At 40.1% G+C, this 26,322-nt stretch overlaps 1 protein-coding gene across 3 annotated transcripts in view; it reads right to left on the reverse strand.

Annotated features, from left to right (window-relative positions):
* LOC133408976 (contactin-4-like) overlaps positions 1-26,322 on the reverse strand; it is a 227,005-nt gene that overhangs the window by 118,141 nt on the left and 82,542 nt on the right. For 2 of the 3 annotated variants that reach the window (XM_061688418.1, XM_061688417.1), the window contains exon 5: positions 18,794-18,889. The exons of the other annotated variant lie outside the window; for it this stretch is intronic. In XM_061688418.1, coding sequence (XP_061544402.1) covers positions 18,794-18,889 — 96 coding nt within the window. The remainder of the gene's footprint in view (positions 1-18,793; positions 18,890-26,322) is intronic. 3 annotated transcript variants of the gene reach the window in all.

Raw genomic sequence — 26,322 nt, forward strand, 5'->3', positions numbered from 1 at the left:
CCTAGAATGTCCAGGGTCTGTGGGATGATGGTGTTTAAGGTGAAAGGTGAAATCCAGGAAGAGGAGGCGAGATGTAAGTGTTCTTGTTCTCCAGGTGGGTGAGGGCTGTGTGGACCACAGATGAGACAGTATCATCAGCGGAGTGGTCCCTCCTGTATCTGTACTGGTGAGGGTCCAAAGTGACGTCAATGGAGTTTTTGATCTGTGCCATGATCATCTTCTCAAATCACTTATGACTATCGGAGTGAGGGCCACTGACTGATAGTCATTCAGACCTATTACTGGGAAGCTCTTGGGTACAGAGACAATCGAGGCAGTCTTTAGGCAGGTAGGGACAGTTGGAGCAAGATGTTAAAAATGTCTGTCCGCACCTCTGCCAGTTGGTGGGCACAGTCTTTTAGTACCTGCCCTGGGATGGTGTCAGGACCTGTGGCTTTGTGGGGGTTAATCCTTTGCAGGGTGTTCCTCACGTCTGCTGGGGTTAAGCTGAAGATGTGAACATTACAATGTAGGATGAAAAAAAAAAATTTAACCTTTGGATCTAATAAATAATTGACCCTCGTTTGGCAGCAATACAAACTTGAACCCAACATTTTCTGTAGTTGGACATCAAACCTACGGTCAGGAGGCATTACAGTTAATCAATATTCTTGAACTAGTGGCACGGTGGACGACTGGTTAGAGTGTCTGTCTCACAGCTCTGAGGACCGGGGTTCAATCCCTGGCGCCGCCTGTGTGGAGTTTGCATGTTCTCCCTGTGCCTGCGTCGGTTTTCTCCGGGCACTCCGCTTTCCTCCCACATCCCAAAAACATGCATGGTAGGTTAATTGACAACTCTAAATTGTCCGTAGGTGTGAATGTGAGTGTGAATGGTTGTTTGTTTGCATGTGCCCTGCGATTGCCTGGCAACCAGTTCAGGGTGTACCCCGCCTCCTGCCCGATGATAGCTGGGATAGGCTCCAGCACGCCCACGACCCAAGTGAGGAGAAGCGGCTCAGAAAATGAATGGATGGAATATTCTTGAACTATCTTGGGTGACTCACTCTCTTGAGTCATGCCAAAGGATCTCAATCAGGTTTTGGTCAGGATTCCAGTGATAGACCTTTCCTTTTCTTCTGTTAAAGCCATTCAGTTGTTGATTTATTTCGAGGTTTTGGGTCTTTGTCCTGTTGCATCACCCCATACTGTTGGCAGATGGTCTCAAGTTGTTGGGGTCTGAATTTTTTTCTGCATATGCTTCTTTAGCCCTCCACATGCCCACAGCTAGCTCTCTTTTTGCTGCCCTGTGTGCTAATTAATGCATCACGTGCCCTGAAAACAGCATCCCTAGCCTTCAGCAGTGCTGTCACCTCTGCATTCAACCCGGGCTTCTGGTTTGGGTGGACAGTAATTGTCTTGGTGGTCGAGACATCATCAGCACATTTAGAGATGAAACCCTGGACAGATTAAGTGTATTCCTCCATGTCCACGTCTCCTTCCTGTGTAGCTGCGTCCTTGAATATTGTCAACCTGAGCACTGGAAACAGTCTTGGAGCAACGAGGTTGCATCACTGGGCCACACATCTACACATCTGACTGTGGGCTTGGTTCATGTCGCCATTTGGCTGAAGGCTGGTGCCAGCGGGATGGAGATGGGGTCGAAGTAGACAAACTGCGTGGGGAAGTGCTCTGTATGCAGCGCAAATGTTTGTGTGAACACAGTCCAGTTATTTCCCCATGTTGGTATGGCGACATGCTGGTGAAATGGTGAGTGTCCCTCAATTTTACATAGTTAAAGTTGCCTGAAACCACGTAATATGCCTGTGGGTGCTTGGGTAGTAGGGAGATTCTAATGTTGTGAAGTTCCCATAGTGTCTCGCTCATGTTAATATTAGCATTAGCCCCCGGAGCTATGTAAACAATGGTTACAAACATGGCTGTGAACTCGAGGGGTAGATAGTGCACTATTTGTGAACCAACCTTTGTTGACAATACAGAGTCCACCAATGTGTTTTTTCCCCGAAAGGGTATCCCGATCGGCTCGGAATAGCTGTAATTCATTGATCTCGAAGGCTGAGTCTGGCATGTAGTTGTTTCTGGGAGGCAAAGTACAGAACAATTCCTCATCTCGTTGGAACCACTAATCTTTAGATGAAGCAAGTCAATTTTATTGTCAAATGAGCGAACATTGGCAAGGAAGAGTGATGTGATCGGCGGTTCGTTAGCATTCGCGGAGCCAGCCCCTGGCTCATTTGCCTTGCTTCTGCTTCCGCGAGCATCGCTTCCTCTTGCCGGTGTCGCCACGTCTTGTGTAGTGTTTCTCTTTTGTTTGTAAGAAGTGCAGTCTGCCGGGAGTACTTTTCAGCATAGATGGATCGCTCACTAAATTGGTGCAGTTCGTCCAAGCTACAGTATACTTCACACATGTTATAGGCATTAAGATGTCACTAAAATCAGCTTCAAAGTAGTTATCAAGGGACATAATCTTGAGATTGAAAAGCCGCTGCACCGCTGGGCACCACCATCTTATATGTATCAATGACATTAATCGATGGATGACAGATAACTATTTACAACTTAACAGACAAAATACTAATCTTTGGTGTATAGACTCACCGATATAAAATTGCAAGACATCTGAAATCCCCATCCATGGACAGTAAAACTAAATCAAGAATGCTGGTTGTAATAATTGACTGTTATCTTAATTACAAAAGTCATATCAAATACATCACAAGATTATCATTTTACCATCTGAAAAATATGTCTTAATTAAAGTGCAATCTCAGGCTCAGAGACATTAATCCACACATTCATAACAAGCAGATCAGATTACTATAATGGTTTCTTCACTCGACTGCCAAACTCAAGCATTCACAGACTAGAGTTAATTCAAAATGCAACTTTATGTGTTTTCACTGGCACAAGGGAACCACAACACACAGTATCACCCGTACTCAAATCACTTCACTGGTTACCCTATAAAGCTTTACATGGCCTTGCACTTCAGTATATACTGTAACTGACATGGTCATCAATTCCACTCCGTCAAGAACTCTCAGACCTATTCGCAATTGCAGTCAGCTCATTCCTCTCAGTAACACTTTGAGGAAAGAGAGGCAGCTTTTTGCATCCACGCCCCATGCCTCTGGAACAACCTGCCCGAGGTAGTGAAACTGGCAACATCAGGGACCACATTCAAAAACAAGTTAAAATCTTTCTGCTTCACAACTGCATTTGACTAAATTGTGCGTGTGTGCATGCGTGTCATCAAATCATTCATCTTGTAAACAATAAAATAAATTTCTCTTGAATAAAACAAACAATGTATTTGTTTCAAGATTCTGTATTTGCACCTGTTACTTGGGTACATTTTACTTCCAAACCTTAGTGAAATGCAGTCATCTGTTCTTCACCAACAACTGTCTCCCTGGAAACTACTTTTCTTTGCTTCTGTAGCACACTGAAATGCCATGTTATGTGGAAACACCCTGGTGTATGTGACATTAATGAAGGCACTGCACCATTTGGGTGTCTTTCCAGGAATCTAGGTTGCATGAGGGTGACAAGCCAAGCACAGCAGGTAAAAATTATTTCATTTATTACTAATAAGATGACGAAGGAAAAGGGCACCTACCTGACTGTTTACCTACGTATGTGTGACATTCTATCTTCCAGTCTGAGAAAACTGCATTCTTCTCTGTTTTTAAATTGTAGATTGTTATAAAAAAAGTTGCCAAGATGTGTCATGTTTTTTGAAGAAGTATTCTCATTTTTTCTTTTTCTTTGTATTCATTTGGTTTATGTACAAAATAAAACATTGGCTGTTCCTGATTAAATTATATTAATTTTAGGTTAATTGTAGGACTTCTTTGTGTCACGGAAGCAGCATATTTATTTCTGACATGCACGAGAGGCCACATGAACAGGGCTTGTTGGCAACTGATGGTCGCAGGTCTGCACAATACGGTCAAACCCGATTGGACCTGACCTTTGCATAAAAAATGAGAGTTGCTGACACCCCCTCCGCACATTGAGCGATAGAGACGCCCTGAATAGCAAGCCTGTATAGGTGTTGCTTTATATACAATACAATATATTGTACTTTATTAAACCATAACATTTATAGTAAAGGAAGAAGCAGGTTGCCAAACAGAGTGGTCGTGGGTGACAATAAAAGAGAGTGTGTGGATATTTTAAAAGAGGCTCGCTGACTCCATTCATTTGAATGTACCAAGCGAGGTACATACTGCTCGTTACATGTTGGTCACAAGCTTCACTTTTTCATCCACAGGCATATTATTTATAATGAGTATTGTTAAGTATTGATTTAAAAGACAATATTTGATGCTTTACATATGTACTCCAATTATTTGGCTTTGGGCAGCGCGGTGTCCATTCAGTGTCAGTGTCTCTCTATCTTAAAACCGTGAAATGTATTTTTCACGTGAGTGAAAGTGTATGTGCATCTTAATTGGCTGTAATCTGTGATGCTGTGATGGTGTGTGCCAGCGATTCAAAAACAAAATTGTCAACTGATCAGCCACTCGTGAAAACAGTTGCCAAACCACGCAACACTGTGGAACAGGTCAGTCGGCTTCTGGCATGTCGCTCGGTGTGCGACAGCCTTAAGAGAAAGTGAAATCCAGACTTTTTTGTTTCCCTTCTTTTTTATGCATCTACAGCCACAAGATGTGGGAAAAGTTACCTTTTTCTGAAGCAACTAAAACAGGAGAATGTGTGGGTGTTACTACAGAGCCTGTGCTCACAAAAATTTGTAAGATCTATGATGTACTGTCAAGACAGATGTAATTTATAAAAAAACAAGCTAGATTTCTGAAACAAAAAATAATAAAACATGTAGATCAGGGTTTTATAGCATCAACAGGTGTCAGCAATTTGGTTAAAAATCTGAGACTCACATTCATCAAAATCACTTCGATTACATTGAAGGCCAAAAAGTGCGATGCCAGTTAAGCTTTACCATTACAAAACTGGTGGAACAACCTTTTCCAGTCCCATTAATATGTGTTTGAGTACTCATCCCAAATCACATTTAAGTACCAGTTTCATTAAAGAAAGGCATGTTTTGAGGAAAAACACTGAATAATAGACATGCCTTTAAATAACATGAACAAACGCATGGTCGTAAACAACCACAATGAGTCCTGATAGATGATTATCATTTATCAACATGCATGTGTCCGCGATAACTGTGCTTAATGGTTTTATAAATTACACGACTTTGATTTGTGTTCCTTCACACTTATCCACTGTCATTTTATATTCAACATCTTATGAATGCTTGGCACATATTGCATAACGATTTAATACTTTAGGCATGAAGAATGAACAGAATGCATCAAATTAATGCAGTTTTTCCGGACCATTAGGTCTCCATGATACACGTAGTAGGTCTGATGAAAATATTTACGAGGGACACTAATCAGAAAAAATATAGAGCTAATGCACTTGATTGTTTCACATCGCACACACTAGAGATAATAATGCCAATTAAAGACCTAGTGATTTAGATGATAAAAGATAAAAGAAACTGTTGGACTGTAGTTTTTTTTACATTTTATGTCCGGTTTCTGCACATTTAAAATAAATACAGAGGATGGAAAGTCCTTATCAAAATCTTAACATAATATAATTTCACTTCTCTCACTACAGACCTGACATGATTCTTTCTTCTTCATGATACAGTACTGTTTAATTTGTTAGATGTTGGCATTAGTATGTTATGCAAGACACATTTTTTAATACAATATACTGTATATCATAATAACGATAAACATATATAATCTATAATATATATGCATGCTTGATACATAAAACAATTCATGAATAATGTAGTTTATCTTAAATTGTTCTTTCTAGCTTTCAACATCATTCATTAATGCATTCATTGTGAATCAATAATATAACCAAGATGCAGTTTTACTTAATTCGATTGTAATGTTGTTTGTCTCCTTGAGCTGTCACCTTATCCTGGTGGAGGGGTTTGTGTGTCCCAATGATCCTCGGGGCTAAGTTAAGGGTCACCCATGGCAAACAGGTCCTAGGTGAGGGACCAGACAAAGCACAGCTCCAAAAACCCCTACTATGACTAACAATTCAGGAAGACATTTTCCCTTGCCTAAGCCACTGCCCCTGCGACCCGACCTCGGATAAGCGGTAGAAAATGGATGTTGTTTGTCTCAAAATCATCAAACGTTAATCATAACATGCAATCTGCTGCCACGCACTTCTGCTGCTTGTGTAAATGACAACTATGTCCTATTTACCCTGCTGATCTTAATAAAACCTTAGCCTATTCCTTTTTAGTGGACTAGCAATTACACAAAACAGTCAGGTAGGTGCCCTTTTCCTTCGTCATCTCCCAAATGATTGGCTATTTATAACAGCATGATGCAACACCTCAGGCAGCAAAAGGGTGCAACCATTATACACGAGGCCATGCAAGCATCTAATCCTCATTTTTTTGGCGGGATTATGGTTTCGCTGCAGTGCATGATCAGAAGAACTCAAGAGGATGAAGCAGATGTATATTGAGATGAAAGACACTCGAAGGCAGGACAATGTTGTGTGTGGATGTTTTTCTCTCGTGTATTGGAGTATGATTGCACCTGCCCACCTCCCAAATGAATACATGGCACAGCATCTACTTCAGTATACCACAAGGAGAAAAACAAGATATCGCAAAAAGAAAGTTGATTCAGTTGATTCATATTAAAAAGTACTCTGCTGTTCAACTGCCAGGGTTTTGTGAAGTAAAATAATGAGGACAACATAAATCATTTCAAAACTATTTCCACTATTAATGTGACCTTTAACCTGTGCAACTCAATTGAAAAAAAGATATATATTTTTGAGAGTGGAAGTAAAAATAAACAACTGTGATAATGTGATTCCAGAAATGTGTACACCCCATTATAACAGGATGTGGCTGTGTTCAGAATTAACCAATCACATTCACATAACTCGAGTTAAATGTGAGTCAGCACATACAGTAGCTGCCAGCATGTAAAGTGCCTCTGATTAATCCCAAATAAATTTCAGATGTTCTTCGAGTAGGCTTTTCCTGACTTCTTTTTTTGTGTGTTTCAAGCAGAAGCCTGAAGGTTTTGTTCTGAAACTATTTGGAAAGCCCTAGTTCCAGCTGAAGAAAAACAGGCCCAAAGCATGATATGACCACCACAATGTTTCACTGTCGATAAGCAATATTGTGCTAACACCAAACATACGTTGTAGAATTATGGCCAATTTTCAATCAAGTTCTACAGGTTAAAGGTCATATTAATGGTAGAAGATATTTTAAAATGATGTATCTTGGACTCATTTTTTAAAATAAAACCTAACATAGCACATCTGCCTCACAGTTCTGAGGACTGGGGTTCAAATCCGGCCTTGCTTGTGTGGACTTTGCATGTTCTCCCGTGCCTGTGTGGGTTTTCTCCGGGTACTCTGGTTTCCTCCCACATCCCAAAAACACACATGGTAGGTTAATTGAAAAGTCTAAATAGCCCATAGGTGTGAATGTGCGTGCAAATGGTTGTTTGTTTTTATGTGCCCTGCGATTGGCTGGTGACCAGTTAAGGGAGATAGCTAGGATAGGACGCCCAGCACACCCACGACCCTAAACAGGATAAGCGGTAGGGAAGATGAATTAATGAATAAAACCTAACATTTGAACTGTGGCGTATAAATGTTTTATATCCACTGTATTTCCCATAAGATGTATTTAAAAATGTTATTGAAGTTCATTGATGCCTCCCAGACAGATAACTATGTGGTCACCCAAGAACTTTGATGGGTCCTTCAAGCTTAAACAACGTTCACTGTAACAAGTCCTTATGAAAAAACACCTTTCGTCTCTTAAGGACCGACTTCAAAAGAGAGGTCTTTCTGAATATTCACACCATGAGCAAGATGGGCAATCAAACATTCCTCTTGCTCAGTGTAACTCCCACTGATACGTCAAACTGCATTGACTAAAAAGACTGGAACGGATGCAAATGCCTCGTGTTTTCAGACTCTCAGGTAGCAGCAAGTATGGTGACAATATTAACAAAGCACTACTCGGAGAGAAAGAAAATGTGATTTCAGTCTTGAGTGCTCCTCAAAGGTTTCTGAGTATTAGAAAATAGAGCACAGAAGCATTATGTCCTCAACATAGGTCAAAATAATCCCTACGAATAAAACACGTTCTGTATAATAAGAACCAACTTTGAGAGAGGCCTCACGGAATAATCAGGCCCCGAACAAGATGTGGAATCAAATATTCCACTTAACTCAGTGTACGTCACGCCTTATCTAAAAATGACACATCTCGATGCAGGATAAAATGGCTAACAAAAAAGAAGGACCGATAAGAAGACAAGAAAATTATATATCACAGTCAACATACTAACACATCAGGTGAGGAAACTACTACTTTATAATGAATTATATTAACTTGAAATAATACCGAGTATACATTGTTAAGACTTAATAAAATGTAGCGCGTGTAGGCAAATGTCATACAAATATGTTCAATAACCTTTCGGTTTTAATAATGTCCATTGCCACCAGAACTGTCCTTTAAATACGTACTCCTGCCATTTGTAAGGTTGATGCAGTACTTTGTTTTAATAAACCAAATGTCAACAACATGATGACTGAAAATCCATCCATCCATCCATTTTCTGTACCGGTTCTCCTCACTAGAGTCACGGGCATGCTGGAGCCTATCCCAGCTATCATCGGGCAGGAGGTGCGGTACACCCTGAACTGGTTCCCAGCCAATCGCAGGGCACATACAAACAAACAACCATTCACACTCACATTCACACCTATGGGCAATTTAGAGTTCTCAATTAACCTACCATGCATGTTTTTGGGATGTGGGAGGAAACCGGAGTGCCCGGAGAAAACCCACGCAGGCACGGGGAGAACAAGCAAACTCCACACAGGTAGTGCCGGGGATTGAACCCCAGTCCTCAGAACTGTGAGGCAGACGCTCTAACCAGTCGTTCACCGTGCTGCCTGACTGAAAATATGGGTCTAATTTCATTGAACCAAGTCTGTTGTAATGCATGCTGGTCAAAATTGGCTGGCTAAATTAGACACAAGGTTTGTAATGATCTTGAGTCACACAGGAAAAGGTTCGTGGCACTTCAGCTTTGCTAGAGGTAGATGCTCTTTATTTTCAAAAAGCTATAAAGAAAACTAACTTTCAAATGAGCTTTTAACACAGCGGACAGGGAGTCACTAAACAGAACACTAAAAAGGGAAAACGTAACTTAAAAAGGGAAAACGTAACTTAAAAAACAGTAATTATAATAAAACATACCCATGAGGCGTAAATAGGGAGACTCCACGCCTGAAATACGAGAACTGAAGAAGACTTTTGGATTAAAGGTGAACAACAAACTTCAACTTCAAGAACAGTCCGGTTGCCTTGATTCAACCTTTGCGGATCGCATAACAACTACTACTGGGGGTTAGGGGGGTTAAGAAAAAAAACTAATGTTAACAATCAACACTTTTTTTCTTAACAACTATTTACGAACTGCGGCTTGACATGCTGGGAAGTCCAGCATCAACTTCCTTCGATTCTACAGGTTTTTAATAATGCTTTTTTTTTCCAATGAAAAACGCTATCGAAATGCTTTGATAACAGTAGCTTTAGGGAGGCATCCCATTTGTATTTCATAACACATCGTCACAAACTAAGAGGAAAATGAAGAGGAGACGCATAGCTCATAGCTGATATTATTTAAAACTTTTTATTTGTATTTATGTATTTATTTATTTTTTTACCATTACAGGCAAACATTGTTAACACAGACATTCTTGTCAATATTTCACTGAAACATTCAGATCCATTAAATGTACAGGTAAAACACAGAGTAATAGGAATAACAATAGAATAACAAGGAACAACAATATGAAATAAGAGCGGGGCAACTGACAACCCTTGTATATTTTGCCACTCAGTTCAGCTCACCCTGTATTATAAAATAAAACAATAAAAGTGGGAAAAAAAACAGATGCTCATTTTTTCTGAAAATGTGATTAACGTCTACACGACACAGAGCGTGGTCTGCCAATCTTTCTGCTGCTGTCCCTGTGTAAAGCAAACGACTGACAATATCCCAAGGGGATCTACAATGACTCCTCAACAATATGTGTGACAACAAAACCAAAAGAGGAGCAATCAAGCAAAGCAGCCATCTGCCAACACAAAATCAGGTACAGTATGAGCCCTAATGACTGAACCTAATGCAAAATGTATGATACTACTACACGTTTTGGCATTATAAAGAGTTCTTTTTGGGAAAATAAAAAAATAAAAGTCATTAAAATTGGTTGGCATCAACTCATTAGAAATACAAACACTACCAAAGGGTAGTATGCTTTCATCAAAGACACATTGGTTTGATGGGTCGTCTTCCAAAGATTTTGCCATTATTGTGTGGCTGTTTACATAATGTTTATGTATTGAAAATTATAAATTTTTGGGACTTTAACATTTGTTATGTGAATACATAACCTGTTGTCATATCATACCACGTTTAATCCAGAGGAACCTGGCCAAAGCAGTGTAAACTAGCATTTAAATTAAACATGGGAAATCGAATTTGACGTTTGAATGCTTTTATCTACTGTATGTAAATATGTACATTCTCTTCAGATCTGGTTTGTTGCATTTAGGTGTGATTTTATGACATGAAAAAACATGCAGGAGCAGGATATAATTTAATCGAAGTTTTAAGATCGTTGCCATAGTTGTTCAGTCTGTGATATTGCATGTTCGAAATGTCTTGGTGGAGGTCGACGATCTTGAAGAGTTGTTTTTTTGGTCATTGATTGATACTGATTAATCAAAAGCTTGGTAGTATGTATTTCAGGAAATTAACCATTTATGTACAGGTATGATCAGTTGACTCAACACAATACTAATAATACTTGTACCCCACTGAGACTAAAGAAGGCATCCACCAGCAGTACAAATGGCACGCAGCTCATAATATACTCTTATGCTTTCATGAGATACATGACATTGATCAAATGAGTGAGTTAACCCATTTTTTAACTGAAAGGGGGGGGGGGGGGGGGGGTGGTATGATTTAAAAAAAAAATTAAAAAGAAGAAGGAGCCAAGACACTCCACTTACTCTGCTGAAGGACTTAAAGGCTTCATTGTGTAGCGAAGTACAACATTGTCATATCTGCTCCGGGCTTTTCTGGTCTACTGTCTCCTTTACAGGACTGGTCATGATGCACATGTTCTGTCTTAATAAACCCTCAGGTAGCGGCAAAAATACACACATACAAACATTCACAAACAAAGGAAAGTGATTTCAGGCTTGAGTGCTCCTCAAAGGTCTCTGAGCATTATAAAACAGAGGTCAGAAGCATTACATCTTCAATTTAAGTCAAAGTAAAGTTACATTTGCAGTCCTTTAATGCCTTTGAAAGAGAGAGAGCCAGACAGACTCACACATTTTTGCCACTGATCCACTGTGACAACCAAAGGGGAAATCAGTCAGATTTCTGTGTAAACCAGACGCCATGATGTTAAATATAACTGCACAATGTATTGTATACCTTGACAAAGATAATTTCATTTGGATAAAGTGAAGCACAGCTCTCCACCGAGGTCAGGCAATACTAATTTGGATCGGCATCTCATGTACAGTAGCTGCCTAGTTTTGTCCTTTAAATTTTAGAGTTATTCATTCAACAGACACAAAGGTGGGGTATAATTGACTTTTTAATTGCTTGTATACAAATAGCCTTTGGTCTCTGATGTGCCTGCCCACCCATCAAGGGTGAAAGTAAATCTTCTATTAGCGGCCCACTTCTGAAAATGTCGGTGAGAGAGCCATGAAGAATTTTGTGAATGGTATCATCCCTAATTAAAATTAATTTAGTGGGTAACTGTGCACAAGGGCTATTCATTTGCAGTCTGGACATGGAAGGATGATCATCTCCAGATATCTCCAATAACAACACATAAAAAAAAGTCGGTAGAGCGATCGGAAGAGTTCCCAAAGTCATTAAATTGCAACACTGAGTAAGTATGCCCTAGCTTCTTCGCAATACCCTGGCTCTGCCCAGGTCGTCATGGTTACAAAAGCCGTACTCTGCATTTGGATGAGACAAAACAGCCCCCCCAAAATTGAGTCATTTCAACCGGAATGAGTCAAGCGGATGCTAAATGTACTTTAATTATTTATCCTTTGTGTATTATGACAGAAGGATGGCATATACTTTTTATCAAGACACCAAGGAACCTTTTAAGTCTTGAAAATAATTATATAACATGTCTATTTTAAGAGTTTGTGGATTGAACACATCATAATGATGATGTTCTAATTCAGCTATACTATATATACTATACTGCGATTGGCTGGCGATCAGTTCAGGGTGTATCCCGCCTCTCGCCCAAAGATAGCTGGGATAGGCTCCAGCATTCCCGGGACCCTAGTGAGGATAAGTGGTACAGAAAATGGATGGATGGATGTATATACGATAATAAATAACACATTGGCCTGTAAGAGCTGTTAGTGAAGGGCCCATTGTTATTTTATTTATTTTTTTCCTATTTGTTTTTAGGTGGTTGCTGCTGTCATAAGCACATTAGAATACTGTGACTAATGTTAAGACCCAAGACAAAACTGTAACTTGAGTTCTGGCTTGCCTCATCATTTCAACAGGTAAACAATGAGCAAGGTGAGACATCTATGACAACATGAATCCTCAACGGTTCTTCACGTGATGCTACGAGGGTCTAGGATAACAATGCTTTAGTAGCTCTCCTGGCGCATACCAGAGAATTACACATTCATTCACCCATCACATTAGAACTTCACATAATTTTTTGTACGTGGTTGTAAAATTGACTAGTATATTTACTACTGCTGTAGTACCTTTATCCAACTGATGACCGGCTTTGCTTGTAGCTTTAAGCATATTGCATCAGTTTTTAAATTAGGATATTGGAATTTACCAGAAAAATGCCTCCCAGAGCTAGTTTATATGTTTAAAGCTGTCATGGTTGTAAAAATTGCGATTTTAAAACTTGCCCAACAGGTATGGCAGTACATTTTCTCTGGGATGAAATCTCCACAGACCCTGGAGGATTTGTGTGTTTCTAGAAGCACAGAGAGCCTGAGGAAATGACATGAGATTGAAGCCCAGCAAGTTGGATTCAGATGTTTATACAGCGTCATAGCCAAAATGAAACAGAAGCAGGAGCAGAGAACGTTTAAGGAAGTGAACGATTTCCCACTCAGTTTGCCCATGCGTGTGCACATTCAGACACTCCAAATGCAATAGCAGCACCAATGTGTACTGTAAACTTAAAAGAAGCTTAAAGGAAGCTTAAAGGAATATTTAGGATGGCTGTCACTTACACATCGCCGAGGAAATGTTTGTGTGCTTCACTTCAACTCCTCTGTGACCTTTTGTTACATGATTCAGAACTCTAATCAACTGAGTGTCACTTCCTGGAAATTCAGCATATCCTATTTTATAGTGCTGTCATGTTGCTGGCTGCCTGTCACGATGGTAACTGTGCTGTACAATGTCAAAACTCAACATGTTTTGAAGAAAAGCCTCCAAGAGCGTGGAAGGCATGGAGTGACAGTGATGTGATATTTTTAAATTCAGACAGGCATGGGAATACTGAAAATGGATTGTGGCAGAATCAAAAATGTGTCATTTGATAATCAGGATGTATAATCCTTGGGGGGGGGGGGGGGGGGGAACAGGAACACATGTGAATGAAATGTACAGTAGATGGTAGTAGTAGGGTAAGTACCATATGTGTACAGTGCACTTAATTAGTTTAACGTTTGTGATCTGAATCTTACTATTCTCCATGTACTTTCAGATCAGAAAATTGGCAAAATTGCTCTGAATTATGATGATTTAACTTAAATCAGGTTTATTTACTGTATTTAGCCCTTAAGCCCAAAAGCGTCTGAAAGGGCTTCACAAGCTTACAGTTCACAGAGATCGACAACATCCCATGGTCTAAACCAGCAAGGAAAAACTTAGAGAAACCATATTTTGGAAAGATAAATACATCTTGAGAAGGGATCACATCCCTGTCCAAGATGACCAGGCTGCAGTTGATGTCAAGTGCAGCATTATTCACATGATATTATTAAAAATATATATTTTTTAAAAATAATAATAAAGCTACACAACATTAGTTTGACCAGCATCAGAGTTCATTCAATCAAATGTATGTAACCCATAAAAGTTAGCATGTTAACATCTTCATGGGCTTTATTCAATGTGAATGTATCTTTTCTATCGATCGGTAATCTCTGACAACCGCGGCTCGCCTGGTTGTTTGTCTATGCGTGCATTACTGAAGATCAAATCCGCTTAAACATTTTAAAACAAACATACAGCATACAATAATGTTTGAAGAAATGTAGTGAATATTTTGTATCTTTTATTCCTTCTATCATCGTTTCTAAAAGACAATTTAGTCCCATGCAATACATACCCATGAGTGTGTTCTTCAAAAATCCAAAAGTCACCAAAACCAAACACATTATAATTCACAGGCGTGATTGGAATACTGTATTAGATATCATCTGAGATGGCGTTTCCCTAGTCAACTGGAACATCCATCCATGCTTTTGGGATGTGGGAGGATACCGGAGTGCCCGGAGAAAAACCCACGCAGACACGGGGAGAACATGCAAACTCCACACAGGCGGGGCCAGGGATTGAACCCGGGTCCTCAGAACTGTGAGGCTGACGCTCTAACCAGTCGGCCACCGTGCTGCCCAACTGGAACATACCGTTTCCAAATGAAAACATTGCATGCCATCTGTGTTTGAACATTCAAACTGTACTACAGCAGCCAGCTGGATCTGATGAGCTACTGTAGGTTAAGCTCATGTAACGCGTTGTGACTCCAACGTCAGACCTACTGGACAGTGTGGAGCACCAGTGCTTGTTCTCAAAAGGCAGACATTCTGACACAGAGACCTGATTCTGAAAAGGAAGTCTGTCTAAACATATTAAAATTGACATGAGGACTTTGCTGTTCTGTTTATATCACAATTATCGGATAACCGACGAGACTTCTTCTAAAATGAAAAAAAAAGCTTCAGAGTAAGATGTTGAAATTTGACCTGCAGACCTGACAATGAATCATTTACCAAACACACTGCAGTAATAAACTTGTCAGTATGGAAGAAAAAAAAAATCAGCCAGTCTATTCTTCGGCATGTAAACAAACACTAATTCCAATAAATGGTCCCAAATAAATATGTATTCTGTAGTATAGCAACTAGAGCGGCACGTTGGGCGACTGGTTAGAGCGTCTGCCTCACAGTTCTGAAGACCGGGGTTCAATCCCCGGCCCTGCCTGTGTGGAGTTTGCATGTTCTCCCCGTGCCTGCGTGGGTTTTCTCCGGGCACTCCGGTTTCCAAAACATGCTTAGTTGGTTAATTGACAACTCTAAATTGCATGTGAGTGTGAATTGTTGTTTGTTTGTATGTGCCCTGCGATTGGCTGGCAACCAGTTCAGGGTGTACCCCTGCCTCCTGCCCGATGATAGCTGGGATAGGCTCCAGCATGTCCGCGACCCTAGTGAGGAGAAGTGGCACCAAATTGTGAGCTATCTTTTAAAAAAATATTATGTTAGTTCATTTAAAGTTTAGAGACTAAAAACTGGCACTGAAACTCAAGTGTTATGATGGAGCACCTAATTCAAAAACTGTGGATGCCAAATAAACTGCTTCATTGCTCCAGAGACTGCAGACTGTATTGGGAATACATTTTGATTTTATGTTTGCTCTGTTCTTAGTCTGTGGAATGCACAAGGCCATGATGCAGTACAAAGACTTGCTTTCATTTATATACAGAAGCAGGAACATGACAGAAATGGAATAACGAGCTAAAACAGGGACTTACCAATTGAACACATACATTCATACGCATTCATGCAACATGGTGAGTAACGTTCTACAGCAGATGTGACTTCCTCCTATGAGCAGGGAAGACACTGTAATTCCCTTGAAATTGGTCCCACTCTGTCACCATCCCCACTCATCTTCCATCTCTTTCTTCTGTTCAAACATGTGTTGCTGCGTGGATGGGCACATGCTCCATCCAGGGGCCAAGACAGCTGTCTGCCATGCATAATGTGTCCTCTGAGACCCCTCTCTGGCAGGTGGAAACCCACGACAGCCTTGGGCTTTCCACCACTATGGGAAGGTCTGAAAACATATGGTACTGAAGAGTGATGTGTAGAGGTTTTCCTTGAATGTGCCACTCATATACAGAATGTGATTAAAATGCAAGGAGATCCTTGAAAATGAAGTTTGGCAAACTGTATAGATGATTGCCTCATTATTGTGTTGTTATTTCCTTGTGCCAAAGTGAGATAGACTACATCAGGGGTCAACAACATGGTGCTTGACGCCCCAGGTTGCACCCGAGGACACACAAGTAGCCCATGGGCCTGTTCTATATATATATATATATATAGATATACAATACCCCTTTTGATAACATGGCAAAACGGGAAGAAAAATCTCTGCACTTAATAGTTTACCTACTTTATTTTCCTACATAGTATACCCGTACTGAGAAGATAAGAAATCAAGTTGCACCTCGCATGATGTTTTTTCAATCTAAGATCTAGCTAGCGTTGGCTCAACTTTTATGCTACCAAAACAACAACAAAAAAGTTGCTATCTAATCAAACATTTCAAAATAATACATTTTAGAGCTGAACTTGCAGTACAGTGATACTGTGAAACTGCAATATTTTTGCTCATGGTTATCATACCGTCAAAATCTGACCTGACAATATAAAAAGCACAGTTATCTGTTTTTAAATGGAGAAAGTAAAAATAAAATGTTGTCAGATAAATACTGAACCAAAGTACAAAATTACTTAAGTCCTTTAACTAAGTATTTGTACTCTGTTACTTCCCAACATCCATCCATCCATTTTCTGAGCCGCTTCTCCTCACTAGGGTCGCAGGCGTGCTGGAGCCTATCCCAGCTGTCATCGGGCAGGAGGCAGGGTACACCCTGAACTGGTTCCCAGCCAATCGCAGACTTCCCAATACTGGTTAACATTATCATAAGCATTAACTTCTGATAATTGACGAGTTCTCTGCATGTGCCACATACACGGATTCTCAAACAGTGTGAAAAAGTGTGACTATTTAACGGGTTATGTTGTGGGGGGCCCAGAATTTGATGCTACCCCCCTGACCGCGTTACTTTTACTCCGCTACATTTACATGACAAACATTTTGGAAAAATTTTTTACTTGTCTGAGTAGTTTCAATGCAACTTACTCAAACTCAAGTCTTCGGAAGGAGCGCTAGTTACTTTGCGCTACTATGCTCTCACTACATTCGTTCGTATTGTGGTAATGTTGACTAAAGATTCGAGTGCTGCGCAACCAACAGCTACTAGCGGAACTGCTAGTAGCTGTTGGTCGGAACTGCTAGTAGCTGTTGGTCGGAACAGTTTTTACTTTTACTCGATTCATGTTTTTCTAAAACAATTGTACTCTTATTTGAGTACAATATTTGGATACTTTACCTAACTCTGGTAGGTAGGTAGGTCTGTAAAGGATATTACAGAGCAGCTGACTTTATGACATATAAATGTGACAATAATTTGTTTCCAGTAATCCATCCATCCATTTCCATACTGCTTATCCTCACAAGGGTGGTGGGCATGCTGGAGCCTATCCCAGCTATCTTCGGGCGAGAGGCGGGGTATATCCTGAACTGGTCTCTCGCCAATTGCAAGGCACATGTTATGAGCCATGTTATGAGCTGTGCCTTGCAGTTCCTTTGTTGGAGCTTGGGTGGTGCTTTGCGCCCCTCTCGGCCACTCTCTATCCCTCTCTCTCTCTTCCCAGTAATCAGCACCACCTTGGCCGCACACCTGTTGTCAATCAGCCTTTATCATTGCCTGCATTTAAGCCTGCCAGATCCAGGACTCCACTGCCAGAGTATTAACGTTCACGCATAGTACAACAGCTCTCTACTCGCACGTAAACTACGCCATTTCTCGCAATTGTTTTGACCTTCATGTTCTTCCTCGTCCTCAGTGCTCCGTCCATGCTCCCCGTCTTGCTGATCTCTCCAACCAACCGTCAAGCCCTTCCACCTGCTCATGCCACCGCCGCCCCGCCTGCACGTCCCCTGTCTCGACGGTCCGCCATTACGGACCCCAAACACAATCTCAATAAACCATTCTCCACAAACCTCTTCAGCCTCTGCCTGCTTCTGGGTCCAGTCAAAATTGATACAATTGTATCGTGACAGCACACACAGTATAAACAAACAAACATTCGCACTCACATTCACACCCATCCATCCATTTTCTGTACAGCCTATCAAAGCTATCTTCAGGCGAGAGGCGGGGTACACCCTGAACTGGTCGCCAGCCAATTACAGCACATTCACACACTTTAGAGTCTTTCAATTAAGCTACCATGCATGTTTTGGGGATGTGGGAGGAAACCAGAGTACCTGGAGAAAACCCAAGCAGGCACGAGGAGAACATGCAAACTCCACACAGGCGAGGCACGATTTGAACACGGGTCCTCAGAACTGTGAGGCAGATGTGTCAACCAGTCGATCACCGTGCCGCCAGGAGTATTAATTATAAACAAAACAAAATATTATTGGTAATTCTCAAACTATTTAACTATTAATACTCTCAACATCCCAAGTGTATACTTCGAACTGGAAACGAATACATCTACTTTTGCCTGAAACATTGTTTAAAGCTAATGCAACACTTTAGGTTTTTTTACCTCCAGAATGTGGTGGTGGGCCGCATAACAGAACCACTCCTTGACCTTCTCGGACTGAAACAGAACTTCTTCTATGGGTTTTGAAGTTTTCCAGGTCTGAAAAAGACACAAAATAAATCAAACATACAAATACACTACCCTCTAAACGTATTAGAACATTAATGAACAATTCCACTATTTTTGCTGTCGACCAAAAACTTTTAGGTTTGATGGATATGGGACAAAGGATTAGCAGTTCATCTTTTTTTTCCCAAGTACTGTATTAAGGTGGATCTGATACACAACTTTGAAGATGTCATTATTTGTAAGGGAGTGACACATTTTTTAGGACTGGAACAGAAAGGTTAATTAGACTTAATATTGTATCTAGTTAAAAATCCTTTAAATGCAATAACTGCAAACACAACATTTTGGAATTATTATTTTGCGATGCTTTTATAGGCTTTCACAGCATTCTCTTATTGCTTGTTTTGGGCAGGATGTTCCCTTCAGTCTTCTCCTTAGCAGGTAAAATGTGAGCATTTTCTTCTTGTCCCTGATGAACTCTTTTGTTGTGTTGGCATTATGTTTTGGCTCCGTGTCTTGCTGCATGATGATGGATCTCCTAATCAAATTGGTTGCTTCTTTTCTTTTTAATTGGCAGACAAATTTTTCTTTTTCTTTTGTTTCTGAGTTCATTTCACTGCTGCCATCCTGTTGCTCATTAATGAAGATTAGTGAGTCCCAGAAGAAGCCAAGCAAGCCATGATATTACCTTCAGTGAGTTTCACAGATTATGTCTTTTTCAAAGCTTATTGCCTTTCCATCAACTTGGTAAAGGGTAGAATTTGTCATTTCAATCCAAAAACTTTGTTCCAGTTTTGTTGTGGCTCGTTTGTTAACTTTTCAACAAATTCCACTCTGGCCTTCCTAATCTTCTGCCTAATGAGTGGTTTGTATCTTCTAATACAATGTGTATTTTTGTTGACATTCATAACCAACTAGTGTTTTAGGGTCTTTCTTTACGGCTCTCAAAATGTTGACTGTTATTTTCTTGGCCTACCCGTCTTTTCAAAGGAAAACAGCCAACGTTAATTTAACTTTCTTTGCGTCACCTTTGAGTTGCCACATAATAAGAGCAACATACAGTATAGCTTGAAGACCTTGATTTTCATCATATTCTGTTCTAATGCTTTAACCCTAGTCCCTCTGGTTTTGCAAGTCACATTCAATTAACATTTTGGACAGCTTGTTGAATGTGACCAAGTACATATAATAATCTACCACATAATTGCAAACCTCAAGAGGCTTTGAATGAGAAAATGAAAATAACATCAGTCGTTAGCCTTATTGCCGAAGGACTGGTTCCCAGTCGGTGGCATTGTGTGTTAGTGGTTAGCACATCTGCCTCAGAGCTCTGGGTTTCCCGGTTTTCCCGTGTGGTGTTTGCATGGTCTCCCTGTACTTGTGTGAGTTTTGTTCTTCCTCCTATATTTCATAAACTTGTTTCTCAGGTTAATTGAAGACTCTAAATTGTCTGGAGGCATGCATGTGTGTGAATGGTTGTGTGTCAATACTGTATGTGCCCTGCTATTCACTGGCAACCAATTTAGGTTGTACCCCCTACCCCTAAAATCTATAAATAATCATCAGGAATCCACGCCCTTGTCAGTCCAAATGAATATCAGCTGGTTCAGTCCTAATTGATGGCCTACAAAAAGGTCTTGTTGCCAAGGTGTGAGTCAAGACACATCAAGTGAAAAGCCAATCATACCACCATAAATTTGCCTCGATCAGGTGCTCCATGCAAGATTTCTGACAGAAATGCTAAGAATAATCAGAAATGTTCTCCAAGAGCCAAGGACCACCTATGGAGAGCTTCAAAAAGACCTGTAATTTTCAGGTACTGTTGTCACCAGGAAATCTGAGTAATGCACTCTGCCGCCATGGGCTGTATGCATGCTCATCACGCAAGACCCCATTGCTGGGGGGAAAAAAAGCATGTCAAAGCTCATTTAAAGTTCTCTGAACAACATTTGGTCAAGCCAGTTAAATACTGGGAGAATATAGTCTGGTCTGATGAGAGCAAAATTGAACTCTTTGGATGCCATAATGCACACGACATTTGGAGGTGAAATGGCAGAGTTCAGAGGTGGGAACATGATGGTGTGGGACTGCTCTTGATGGTGTGGGACTGCTCTTCACCAAATGGTACTGGTTAACTTCACATTAGTGAAGGAAGGATGAATGGGCAAATATACCCAGAAATTCTTGACAAAGCTCTGCTGCCATCTACGAGGATGATGAAAATGAAACGAGGGTGGACATTTCATCAGGAAAATGATCCAAAACATTGGCCCAGCCAATCACCTGACCCGAATCCAATGTAAATTCTATGGAAAGAGCTGAAACTCGAGGTCCATAAAAGAAGCCCACTGAACCTTCAAAATTTGAAGACTGCTTATGTGGAGGAATGGGCAAAAATCACACCAGAGAAATGCATGCGACTAGTTTCTCCATACAGGAGGCGTCTTGAAACTGTCATTGCAAACAAAGGCTTTTGTACAAAGTATTAAATAAATACCAGTTGGCGTGTTCAATACATTTTCCCCGTGCCATTCCAAATTATTACACATAACTTAATTTATGATCTTATTTGTTCGACTTTCTTTGTATGTATGGATTACTTGGGCTGTTCCCAACATCTGGTGAAATTTTCATGTCAATATCACCTTTGGATTTAGTGAGAAAAATGGTGACGTGTTAAATACTTATTTCAGTCACTATATCTAGTCAGTACTTCTCAACCTCGCACAGCAGCTCAGGCTCCTTCCCTGCCATAGAGGTGACAATCCACGTCTCTAGAGTCAGCTTCTGTAGCCAAGGAGCAGACTGCCAAGGTCCCTGCCTTCGGCCGCTACCCAGCTCACACTGCACCCAACTCCCTTGGGCCCTCCAACAGGTAGTGAGCCCATGGGAAGGGGGATCCATGTGGCCGCTTTGGTCTGTGCCCAACCGGACCGCATGAGCTAATATATGTGTGGGACCTCAATAAAACGTACCCTGATATAACGGCTATCAGATAAAACGGACCGTAAGGAAGTAGTTTATTCTATGTTGGTAAAATGAACATTCACTTCACAGGCTCTGTCGACATTCCTGGTGTTTTAATGGCAATTGACTGCTCCCCCAAATCTGCGGCATTTACACAATAATATTGTCTATGCAAGAAAGAAGCGAACATTTCAAGTGGCTCTGTAACCAGACCAATGTACACCATACAATATTACCATCACTGTGGATTATTTTTGCAAAGCATTATGCTCTGTAGTGCAGATTTCAATACATTTAGAACAAGACAGTTCATGTTTATTGACTATAAATAAATGAAATGAAATGTGAATAAATTAATAATGCATAATGTAGATTTAGTAGTCCGGAACAGTGCCGTGTTTTTTTAAATTATACTGATTTGGAGTCACTGTGGTCCTGCTTCTTCAACAAGGTCTAAAGCCTGTGATAGAAATTGACCCAGGAAATGAGCATTACCACGTGATTTGTTTTCTCTTTTTATATATAAGGAAGCCCCAATTGGTCTCCCTGATCTTGGTGTAAACATATTGCATTTTCTCAAAAAACTATGACTTCTATTGCTGATGTCAGTACTGGCTTTGCAGATAAGCTTCTTGCAAAACTGCATCAAATATACAATTGAATGAGTTAGCGAGTTAGAGTTCAGCTTCAGCTATACTTAATGTAAAATCATCTGGCTGACTACTTTATGAACCTTACTTATACGATCAAATAACATAGCTCTCATTGCTGCGGGACATGTCATTTATGAAGCAGAAGCAAGTCTTTTATTGTTTCATCTACCATTAATCGCTCCTTAAACTACAAGTGTCAGTTAATGAGCTTCTATTATTGTCTTAAATTATATTAAGGGAGCAATTAATTTAAGATATCGGATTTTCACCGTTGGGATCAAGCGGTTATCAAACAGATGGTTGGGATCAAGCGGTTATCAAACAGATGAATATTGTTTTTCATGTCATTGGGCGGCGGCACGGTGGACGACTGGTTAGAGCGTCAGCCTCACAGTTCTGAGGATCTGGGTTCAATCCCCGGCCCCGCCTGTGTGGAGTTTGCATGTTCTCCCCGTGCCTGTGTGGGTTTTCTCCGGGCACTCCGGTTTCCTCCCACATCCCAAAAACATGCATTAATTGGAGACTCTAAATTGCCCATAGGTGTAACTGTGAGTGCGAATGGTTGTCTGTTTGTATGTGCCCTGCGATTGGCTGGCAACCAGTTCAGGGTGTACCCCGCCTCCTGCCCGATGACAGCTGGGATAGGCTCCAGCACGCCCGCGACCCTAGTGAGGATAAGCGGCTCAGAAAATGGATGGATGGATGGATGTCATTGGGCTAACTAATCACTACCAAGCGACAGTACTACGGAGGATTTAGATACTGTATGGTCCAACAGATCCATAGATCATACCTGGGCAAAGTATAGCCCGCAGGCCACATCCAGCCCGTCCACAGTCTCTGACCGGCGCTCGCAACCTGAAAGTCATGTATTAATGTGTGTAGATAAGTCATTTTAATGTGACTAATTATATATTTTGAACTGTTTAATTTAAATTTGTATTGCCTAATTATGACAACATATACTAAGGCTTCACAAGTAGCAGCTTCTCAAACCAATACAATTTAGTGCTTTATAAAAAGACAAATTCATATTTAACATAATTGAGGTTAGCATGTGGCCATGTAAGAAACTGAAACGGTTGTTTCAGTTTCTTACATGGCCCCTTTAATTGATTCTCCACCCCTGCCATAGATCACTACATCAATAAATCAAAACTTTATTTATATGACTTTTCATGCATGTGAAATGCAGCACAAAGCGCTGTACATAATAAAAAGGAACAAAATAGAACAAATATTCTAAGCATACACACATGAAGTGAAATTAGAAACCACTATCAGCTCTCTGTTGTGAAGAAATACCAGTTTATAGAATAAAATAACATGCAGATAAAAGCAATTAGACACATTTAAAAAAAGTAAAACATTTAGACAAGAAAAGGTGCAATAAAATCAAACAGAAACAGATTGAACAAAGTTAACAATAAGAGGACGAGAATGAGGTTAAAATCAATAAATATGCAATCAAAATATAAATACAAAGATAGAATCTACTAAAAATTCAAGTATAGTTGACAGCAAGGCTTAAAAAAGATATGTCTTCAGTTTACTTTTAAAAAATACCATAGCTACTCTCAGGTCTTCAGGTCGGCTGTTCCACAGGCGAGGACCGCAATGATTAATGTTTGGCTTCATTTTACGATGTTTCCTGTCAATGCTATACAGGTGACAATTCTCAACCCATTTTATTCAAATGTCAGGGACTGTTGTCGTATGTCCAAGGTGGCAAAAAGTCAGCTGTAGCAGTGTTTAAAAATAAAAATAAAAATAAAAATCAGACTGTAATAGAACATTGTCCTATTGATTTCGCTCCCTAGTTGTTCGAGCTATGTTGGTTGTTATATTCCATTGCATGTATCATGGGTTCTGTAGCTTGAGTTAAATTCAGTACATGCTGTCATCTTCATAACAATTTTAGATCAATTATTTTTACACTGTTTGAGGTAGCACAGGCCAAATAGTGATGTACAGGCATGGCCTGCTTGTGCATCCAGTCATGTGGAATAGGCTACAGGTTTCCTGTGACCCTGAACAGGATAAGCGGTAGAAAATTGATGGATGGATGGATGGATGAATGGATGGATCATTTCACTGGGACACCACACTGTCATCTTTGACGATATTCTTATTACATTTGTGGTGAAACATAATTTACCAGATCATATATCGTGGTTCAAAACAGTATGACAAATGTTCAAGGAGGGATCATGACAGTGCTATTTGTAGTGTAGTGGTCCACATAGCAGACTTTAGTGCAGCTCGCATGAAATTATTTCACACTCAATGCGCTAATCCCAGTAACCTTGTGATCAACTGGTGAGCAGTCAAGGCTGTAGTCTGCTTCTTGCATGTACGCTAGGATAGCTTCCAGTCCCTACTGTGACCCAGGACATGATAAGCAGTATATAAAATGGACTACAGCAGACAATGAAAAATTTCTGAACTGTGTTATTGTGGCAATAGTGAGTATTACTGTAGCTCTATCAGTCTCTGTGTTGCTTACACATTAGCTCATTCGGATAGGGAAGTAAAACACTAATTACTCACAGCTCAAAGGTCACCATAGAATCAGGGTCGGCCCTGGGCATAGGCGGTTAACATTGAGCAAATTTGCCTAGGGCACCAAAAAGGCTAGGGCAGGCCCTGCATACAATCATGGGAAAAAAATAATAAACCACCCTTGTTTCTTCAGTTTCTTGCTCATTTTTAATGCCTGGTACAACTAAAGGTACATTTGTTTGGACAAATGTAATGATGACAACAAAATAGCTCATAAGAGATTCATTTAACAGCTGATAACAAGCCATTTTAAATGCTTTTTTAACAGGACCCAAAATCACTGGGAATACAATTAAGCTTTAGCATGTCAAATAGGACATAAAGTATTATGGGATCTGATGTATTTTTGTCCTGTTCATTGGATTTTTCACATAATATACCTTTAGTGGTACCACTCATTAAAATAAACAAGAAATTCAAGAAAACAGGGTCGTCAAATATTTTTTTACATGACTCTAACGTTTTGTCAAAATGGATATTTGAATACTACTACAAGTTGGCAGATTTACAAATATAAGCTGCTCGAGAAGTGAACGGAAAATGTCATTTCCTAAGGTGTTCGTACACAGTAGATTGTTAGACTTTTTCTGGCAGTATTATTAATGACAAATTGTGAGAGCTGGTAAAGTGACCTAAACTGGTCATGGTTATGGCAGTATATACTTAGTGTACAGTATAGATACACATATACATATACATTAATGCAATAGTGGAATAAATTCACATTTTGCTGCATCAGCGTTAATTTCCTTATCTTGACTGAGAGTCTTGTTATGAAATTTTAGCTTTTCACAGCACAGTTTCTTCTCTCCTTCAGTTGAAAACAGTGTAATGTAAGTTTTGAGCCTGTTGTTACAATGCTTCATCAAAGGTTGGTGTTGATTTCAAATCTCTCTCTAAAGTATCTGATCTTCTTTTTTCAGTTCTACATTCAAGGTTTATTTGATGTTTTTGCTCACCATTTCCCTCTTAGTCGTAGAAAAGACACAAGGCAAGTCACCATCAAACAAAGCTTATAAAGTGCTGCACATTTTTTAGTCTTGCTGAGACAATCTGTTCAAGAGAAAACAACAGCACACATTTTGAGTATCTGCACCACTGACTTTCATCTAAAGGGCTGATAGAAGGTTAGATAAAAGACTCCCCAAACAAAGTGAACAGGAACAAGCAACATCTAAGGTACTGAATTTACTAGAAAATAGTATTTTGGGTGTTTTTTGGCAAACATCAAAGCTTTGTGATTTGTGAAGGGTGTGAAAAACTATTGATTTTCTCTGTATT

Source organism: Phycodurus eques, chromosome 10 (assembly GCF_024500275.1).
Source record: "Phycodurus eques isolate BA_2022a chromosome 10, UOR_Pequ_1.1, whole genome shotgun sequence".
NCBI classification, from domain to species: domain Eukaryota; kingdom Metazoa; phylum Chordata; class Actinopteri; order Syngnathiformes; family Syngnathidae; genus Phycodurus; species Phycodurus eques.